General features: G+C 43.3%; 1 protein-coding gene across 1 annotated transcript; it reads left to right on the top strand.

Moving 5' to 3' along the window:
* Window positions 1-2,908: 2,908 nt before the first annotated feature.
* LOC137325396 (phosducin-like) lies at window positions 2,909-7,560 on the top strand. Its single transcript, XM_067990458.1, has 3 exons — window positions 2,909-2,981; window positions 5,508-5,668; window positions 7,033-7,560. The coding sequence occupies exons 1-3, from the start codon at window positions 2,909-2,911 to the stop codon at window positions 7,558-7,560; spliced, it is 762 nt and encodes a 253-aa protein (XP_067846559.1).
* The last annotated feature ends 1,565 nt before the right edge of the window (window positions 7,561-9,125 follow it).

Here is a 9,125-nt window from a genome sequence, read left to right as displayed (position 1 = left end):
ATGTGCCTGCTGCCCTTGTTCTGCTAGGTGGTAGAGCTCGTGGGTTTGGGAGATGCTGTCGAAGAAGCCTTGGCAAGTTGCTGCAGTGCATCCTGTGGATGGTGCACACTGCAGCCACAGTGCGCTGGTGGTGAAGGGAGTGAACGTTTAGGGTGGTGGATGGGATGTCAATTAAGCGGGCTGCTTTGTCCTGCTGGTATCGAGTTTCTTCAGTGTTGTTGGAGCTGCACTCATCCAGGCAAGTGGACAGTATTCCATCACACTCCTGACTTGTACCTTGCAGATGGTGGAAAGGCTTTGGGGAATCAGGAGGTGAGTCACTCGTCGCAGAATACCCAGCCTCTGACCTGCTCTTGTAACCACAGTATTTATGTGGCTGGTCCAGTTGAGTTTCTGGTCAATGGTGACCCCCAGGATGTTGATGGTGGGGGATTCGGCGATGGTAATGCCGTTGAATGTCAAAGGGAGGTGGTTAGTGTCTCTCTTGTTGGAGATGGTCATTGCCTGGCATTTGTCTGGTGTGAATGTTACTTACCACTTATCAGCCCAAGCCTGGATGTTGACCAGGTCTTGTTGCATGCGGGCACGGACTGCTTCATTATCTGAGGGGTTGCGAATGGAACTGAACACTGTGCAATCATCAGCGAACATCCCCATTTCTGATCTTGTGATGGAGGGAAGGTCATTGATGAAGCAGCTGAAGATGGTTGGGCCTAGGACACTGCCCTGAGGAACTCCTGCAGCAATGTCCTGGGGCTGAGATGATTAGCCTCCAACAACCACTACCATCTTCCTTTGTGCTAGGTATGACTCCAGCCACTGGAGAGTTTTCCCCCTGATTCCAATTGACTTCAATTTTACTGGGGCTCCTTGGTGCCACACTTGGTCAAATGCTGCCTTGATATCAAGGGCAGTCACTCTCACCTCACCTCTGGAATTCAGCTCTTTTGTCCATGTTTGGACCAATGCTATAGACCTCATTACAGCCGAGTGGTCCTGGCGGACCCCAAACTGAGCATCGGTGAGCAGGTTATTGGTGAGTAAGTGCCGCTTGATAGCACTGTCGACGACACCTTCCATCACTTTGCTGATGATTGAGAGTAGACTGATGGGGCGGTAATTGGCCGGATTGGATTTGTCCTACTTTTTGTGGACAGGACATACCTGGGCAATTTTCCACATTGTCGGGTAGACGCCATTGTTGTAGCTGTGCTGGAACAATTTGGCTAGAGACGCGGCTAGTTCTGGAGCTAAAGTCTTCAGCACTACAGCCGGGATGTTGTCGGGACCCTTTGCTGTATCCAGTGCACTCAGCCATTTCTTGATGTCATGTGGAATGAATCGAATTGGCTGAAGACTGGCTTCTGTGATGGTGGGGATATCAGGAGAGGCCATGTCCCACTTACATATGGAATATGAACTGACCCTGAACTTGGTTAGATCTTGCATCATTATGCAAATCCTATGATAAGGCTATTCTGTACCATCAAGATAGCTGTCCCAACACTTAACTTCTGCAGCCCAAAAATAATGGTAATAATGATTATTCATCATTTAAATAATGAGGGGGGGGGGGGGGAATCAGCTCCAATATACACTATGCATTTAAAAATGTTTGTGAATAGACCATAACCCAAACTTCCATGATAATCCATGAAAGGCATTCTCTGAATCACACCCAACCATCATTTAATGGATAAACCAGTTCATTTCAAGGACATTTGTACAGTAAATTGATTTCCCAGTTTGTAAGCTTCCCTTGGTATTTGTACACTCACATATAAACATTTATTTTAGAGTTGTTTGTCTTGACCTAATGTATGAGTTACAGTATTTACCATCACCTTACGATAGTTCAGAATGTCAGTCGGAAGCAACACAGAGGAACACACACCATCACTTACTTCCATGCTCAATTTGCATTGGCTTCAGTGTAGAGTATATTGTAAATGTTGCTGTGCTCATCAGTGACCACAAGAGGGCCAAATACTTTCCACCTCTCATAAACCTGGTAGTTTGTTTTATTAGTCCTGCTAAGGTCATTGCTCTAATGAACTTTTCTCTCATTTCTCCTCAGCTCCAAATATGTTATCCTGTATGCTTTTCGGGCTCTCTGTGTTGCAATCAAAACTCTACTCACCATTTCCTTTTTAAAAATTAATTCTCAGGATGTGGAAATTACTGCCAAGAGCACGTTTATTGCCTGTGCCAAGTTGTCCCGAGACGATGGTAGCAGGCCATCTCTATCAATTCATAGTGATAGTTTGTACAACTGAACAGCATGACAGAGGACATGAAGAATCAACCATATAGTTTGGGGCTAGAGTCATGTGTGGGCTAGAGTCATGTGTAGACCAGACCTGGTAGAAGTAGCAGGTTCCCTTCCCTGAAGGACATTAGTGAAGTAAAGTACGTAAAGTTCTTAATGGAAACCCTGCTCCAAATACCATGTTTACTCCTTCAATTGGAATACTAAAGTAGTCTAACCTGCAGAATTCTCCACTCCTTGAATGACCAAGGAAGGCTCAGGGTTGCAGAGCAGGACTAGTTCTTTTAGTTTTTCCCACCTTCCTCTGCTCGACAGCCAAACAGTGTTCCATCTTGACAGTGATGGTGGCGTAGTTCAAATTAATCTGGGGATTCTGGCTCACAATGCCCTGAATTGGGATTCCAACACTCTGATTAGAGACTCCCATCCACCTCCTGTGCTACTTTATTATAAAAAGGGATTTAAAAAAATTTTTTTTTTTTTTTTTTTAAGTACAAACAACAGCTGGACCATAAGTAATCAATTGCAATTTACCACACTACACCCAGACACACCTCATTGCTGTTTTTAAAATCCACACCTCATGTTATCTTGCTGTTATCCCAATTTCAGATACCTCTCATTGCATACCTATCCAGAATGAACCGCAGACAGAGCTGGGATGAAGACGTGGAATCTGATTCAAATTTTGAATTCTCAGCTACAAACACAGGTAATCAAACAAAGTGCTGCTGGCTGCAGAATACACTGGTGTATCAACAGATCATGTCACAAAGTGATCAAGAAGCATGTTGAGTCCCAAGAGTTCCTTAAGTAAACTAAATCACTAGGGCCAAGTGCTCCCTCTGAGGAAGGGAGGTACAAATTACAGGCAAGCTCCTCTCACACATTTCCTTATGGTTAGTTTCAGAACAGCCAAGGAGAGAGCCAAGAACAAGAGTGTTATATTTTGGGGATTTCTTTACAGGCCATGTTTCAATAACAGGCTAATAAATGCCTTCAAAGAATGCTTGTGACTCAGTGAATTTGAACAACTGCCTGTTAAATCTAAATTCTACCATTTTTTTGGAAGCAGATCCCAGCCTATTGTTGTCTATGGCACAGATTTATTCGAAGTAACTGCCAGGAATTCTACATGGACATAACCTAAAAAATGTGGAAACAAACTAAAATACTGTAACCACAAAATATAAAAAAGTTATTATAAACAATGATATTAGGTCACAACCATAGTCCCACTACTAACCAGATGTTTATCCTACTGTTAATGAACACAACAAAAGGATTTTCAAAAGGCCTTCAATAAGGTACCACATAGTAGACTCATGACTAAGATCAGAGCATGTGGAGTCAGGGGACAAGTTGTAGAATGGATAGCAAACTGAGTACAAAACAGAAAGAAGAGAAAAGGGGCTCAAGGTAGTTACTCAGACAGGCAAATGGTGGGAAGTGGTGTTCCACAGGGATCGGTGTTGGGACAACTGTTGTTCACCAGTTACATAAATGATTTGGACTCGGGAATCAGAAGTACAATTTCAAAATTCGCGGATGACACCAGATTGGACAGTATGGTTAATACAGAGGAGGACTGCATCAAAATACAGGAAGACATTAATAAACTTGCAGAATGGGCGTGTAATTGGCAAATGAATTTCAATATAGATAAGTGTGAGGCAGTACATTTTGGTAGGAAGAATAAGGAGGCCACATACTCCTTGGAAAATAAGAGTCTAAATGGGATAGAGGAGCAGAGGGATCTCGGGGTTATAGATACACAAATCACAAAAAGTAGCAACGCAGGTTAATAAGGCCATTAAAAAAGCAAACAAAGCACTGGGGTTCATTTCTAAAGGGATAGAATTGAAAAGCAGGGAAGTTATGTTAAACGTGTATAGAACCTTAGACCACACTTGGAATACTGTGAACAGTTCTGGTCTCCATATTATAAAAAGGATATAGAGGCACTGGAGAAGGTGCAAAAAAAGATTTATTAGGATGATGCCAGAACTGAGAGTTCATACCTATCAAGAAATTCTGAGTAGGCTGGGGATCTTTTCTCTAGAAGAAAGACTGAGGTATGACCTGATAGAGGTCTTTAAGATTATGAAAGGGTTTGATAGGGTGGACGTAGAGAAGAAGTTTCCACTTGGATTGGAGACCAGAACTAGGGGCCATAAATATAAGATAGTCACTAATAGATCCAACAGGGAATTCAGGAGAAACTTCTTTACTCAGAGAGTGGTTAGAATGTGGAACTCGCTACCACAAGGAGCAGTTGAGGCAACTAGCATAGATGCATTTAAGGGGAGGCTAGATAAACACATGAGGGAAAAAGGAATAGTAGGATATGTTGATGGAGTTAGATGAAGAAGGGTGGGAGGAGGCTCGTGTGGCCGAATGGCCTGTTTCTGTGCTGTACATTCTATATAATTCTACGTAACCTTAACTGTTCTTACTCGTTCTTTCCCAGGATCTCAAAATAATGGTATTCCTTATTCCCCCAGTCTTCCCTTCCTTCTTACAATCTACAGCATGAATGCTCAAGCTGTTTTATCTTTGTAAGCCATTTAATTATGTACTTTGGAGCACTGAGCAACGCATAAAAGTTAAAATGAAGTATGAAGTTCCTGTTAATTTACATCTAATTCAAGCTGCCAATACCACCAAACTTTGGACTTCAGATTTAGGAATTATCCTCCAATCAGAAAGCAGCTTTGATTTCAGATCTTTTGTACAGGCATGTCCACAAAATTCAGATACGGAAAGAAAGTAACAAACAAAATAACAAGTGCAAAAAGAAACAGTGTCACTGAGGCTTTGCAGACTGGATTGCCAGGGCTTGTTAGTAGTATGTTGCCCGCAGTCTGTAGTTTGGACACCTTGCATCTACTGGTTTTTAAAACTCAAGTTCTGTTTCACTTACTCTCTACTCTTGTTCTCTTCAACTCTTGGTGGTGTCCTGCAATAAGGATTTCACCATTTATCTGCATTAAATAAAGATCAGCACATATGCACCAGAGATTAAAGCAAAACTAATGAACATGTTTAGATAAGTCCATGAGGGAGAAAGAAATAGAAGGATATGTTGATAGGGTGAGAGGAGGTTTGAGTGGAGCATAAACACCAGCAAAGACCTGTTGGGACAGATGTCCTGTTTGTGTGCTGTAAAATTCTAAATTAAAATGGAAAAATATAATGGATAGAAGGACAACATTACAACCAACAGTTGTGTTTCCAGGTCCAAAAGGGGTGATTAATGACTGGAGAAAATTTAAGCTGGAGAGCGAGGACCATGAAACTGCTTCTGCAAACAAAAGCCAACTCCTTAGACAACCGTCATCACCACAACAATCTCTCAATAAGGAGGACAAAGGCACACGAGAGAATATCAGTCGTAAGGTAAGCCAAAACAAGCAAGGCAAGGCAGAACAACAGTTTTATTTTTGAGTTATGATTTAATGGCAAGGGATTAGCAAATAAAATTGTACTAGTATAGTAAAGCTACACAATTTTTAAACTTAATTTGATGCATCTTCCTCTAAAGATAAACATTGTGTTTCAATAGGTTTGTGATCCATCTCACTCTTTTTGATTATATATCTCAGTCCCAACATCTCTCTAGTGTTTACACACTGATTAAAGTCTCTTACGCCTATCAGCATGTGGAGTGCTATTGGCTGGGTTAGTATTCAGAGTAGCCTAGAATATCAAAGTACATGCTGGGTTGTCAAATGTCAAACGTTAGAGTGGGCTAGCTCCCTGATAGTGCAGGGTTCAAGTAAATTGAAACAGACCGCATTTGTACAACTCAGTTTCTCAAGTTCTCACTCCAGCTCCCAACACAGTCATCCAGTCACAATATGGACATTCAAAGGCCAGTAATCTTATAGTTACTAACAAACATACCAAGTATTTTCTTCATCGTGAAATTGTGATGTATATGTTCATCAATTCACTACTGCCTCTTTATCCAGAGCCAGAAAGATAACATTGAAGTTGATTTTGCACTGATGCAAAACAGTGCAGTGTGTTAAAATTGGATAATCATGTGGTGAAGAATAGAATACTAGAGCCTGGACTTTTATTGCTTCCAAGCTTTTATTCAGAGATTCCCCTTACACACACCACACCTTAGATCAGCTCGCCTATAAAAAGGAAACAAAAGAGACCCCAATTGATACCAACCACCTGAATACAATTAACACTTATTGATACAAATCATACAATTAACACAGTGCTATCATAAGTGCTACCATTGTGAAAGGGAAATTCGGGCATTACATTTGAAAGAGCTTTCGCTTTTAAAAGTTTCCAAGTGTTCAGTATCAAGGCCTATTCTTTGCCAATTTTGTGAACAGTTACAGCACCAGCCTAGAAAAAAAAACTAATTATGACTCAGCCAATAACTATCAAGAACTAGTCATCATGTCCATGTCTGACACAAAAGCAAAAGTTGCACTTTTTCTAACTATGATTGTCATATTGCGACTGCTCAATAATGTGCTGTATTACTTTATAATTTTTTATCTTTGCACATTGCACAAATGGAAGATGCAGGAAATAGTGTACAACTCACTCTTTAATGGGGCAAGTCAAATCTAAAACAGTTAGATTTTTTTCCCCACCATTTGTTCTTGAAGAATAGGAATGTCTTGGGCAATTCAGAATAAATGAATCCTGCCAGTACATGTGCGTGGTCTTACCATGGTCAATTAATATGCTGATTGCAAATCTTAAATTTTTTTTTAAACCCCAACATATAGATGAGTGTGCAAGAATATGAAATGATCCACGGCAAGGAAGACGAGACCTACCTTCGTAAGTACCGCAAGCAGTGCATGCGTGAGATGCATCAGCAGCTGAGCTTCGGGCCTCAGTTTGGAGTGGTCTATGATCTAGAGAACGGGGAGCAATTTTTGGAAGAGATCCAAAAGGAATTGAAAAAAACCACGGTGATGGTGCACGTTTACGAGGATGGAGTGAAGGGCTGTGAATCTCTGAATAATTGCTTAACATGCCTTGCTTTGGAGTACCCCTTGGTCAAGTTCTGCAAAATAAAGGCCTCCAACACTGGGGCTGGTGACCGCTTCGCTGACCATGTTCTCCCAGCATTACTGGTGTACAAGGCGGGTGAGCTGATCGGTAACTTCATACAGATCACCCAGCACCTGGGCGAAGAATTCTTTGCGGTGGATGTTGAATCCTTTTTAAATGAATATAGCCTTTTGCCAGAAAGGGAGTTCACCGCATGCGAAAGCCACAGTGACAGTAGTGATGTAGATATTGAATAAATACCGGTACAGTGGAGCCCAACTCAGATCAATCCCGGTTTCATAAAGGAAAAAATTAATCTTAAAACACTCTTTGATCACAAGCGATGGTATTCTAGGGGTTTCAATATAGTGTAATGAGCACAGTAAAATAACCATTTTCACATCACCAGTTTTCTGACCCAATGGGCTCGATTTTCGCACCCCCGAACGGGTGCGTTCATGGCGGGGGTGCGAAAATCGGGGATTCCCGGGGCGGGTCCGGAGCCCAGCTCCAACCCGCCCACTTCTGGGTTTCCAGTGACGCGCTGACATCCGCGCGCAGCCCCCACATGTGGGACTCCCGCCGGAAATTAAAGCGGGCGGGATGCCACTTGAAGTAATTAACCAGGTACTTCAGGTCGTTTACAGACCTGATTGACCTGATATTTTAGGAGGGATGGGATTTTCAGATCAACTGGAACTGTTTCCCGTACTGGGGGAAACACTCCCAGTTGAAATGGACGTGTTGCAGCCATCAGCCTGTGGCAGCTGCAAAGGTCCATTTGACAGGTTCGGTGGGGGAGACCCTCACTCATTGCAGGAGGCCACTCTGTCACTTTGGACAAAGTTTGACCTCCACCACCCTCCTCCTAACATTAAATTCACAAACTTGCACACTTACCCCAGTGTCCAGATACATTTACCTACCTTGCGGACCCCCTCAAATGTACATCTTCCGTATGGGGGCCGCCATAGCTGCAGTCATGACCTCCTTGGAGGATGAACAGCATCACCATCCACGCCGTCCACCTCTGACACATGGAGCCCCACAACACAGTGCTGTGACACATCCGCCTGCACAGCAGGAGGGAGGGCAACGGCAGAGAGAGATGCATCGCAGAAGGCACTACCCTCACCACAGGGCCTGCAGACCGAGGCTCAGCTTCCTGGACCTCTCTGAGCAGCAGTGCACACGGAGGCTCAGTCACTCGACATGTAGTCGTGGACATCTTCAGCCTCCTTCATGCCGAGCTGCTCCCGGCTGGCCCGAGCACCATCTTCTTACCTGTCGCTGTCAAAGTCACCACTGCCCTCAACAACTTCTCCTCCGCATCCTTCCAGGGTGCCACCAGGGACATCGCTGATGTCTCTCAGTCGTCTGCACAAAAGAGCTCTGCAATACACCTACACCCACTCTGCAGTGGCACAATGGGTGGCATCAGTTGTGGGTCTTCATAGTGATCCTCAGGAAAGGGCATTATTGCACAAACCGGACAAGATTCGCAAAAACGTGGCAGTAGTGGTGACAATATAATATGTTATGTGAGTTGATCGGAAATGAAATATAAGTAAAAACCATGACAAACCCTCAAACACCCTTGTGCATCCCCTTCATGCTCACTACACGTTTGCCTTACGCTTCCTACTGCACATATGTGATGCATGCCCTGTGGCTGCAGCACAGGTAGTGGTAGGTTGAGTGAGGCTGACTGTGAAAGAGATGCATGAGAGGGTGAGTATGAGATAGAGCCATAAGATTGTATGAGGATTGGGTTGAGTGGTAGTGGTGGAATGAGTACTGGCGAGGTGAGTAAGTGCAAGTA

The sequence above is a fragment of the Heptranchias perlo genome, chromosome 9 (genome assembly GCF_035084215.1).
Source record: "Heptranchias perlo isolate sHepPer1 chromosome 9, sHepPer1.hap1, whole genome shotgun sequence".
In the NCBI taxonomy this organism is placed as follows: Eukaryota; Metazoa; Chordata; class Chondrichthyes; order Hexanchiformes; family Hexanchidae; genus Heptranchias; species Heptranchias perlo.
This window is presented reverse-complemented; position numbering and strand designations above follow the sequence as displayed.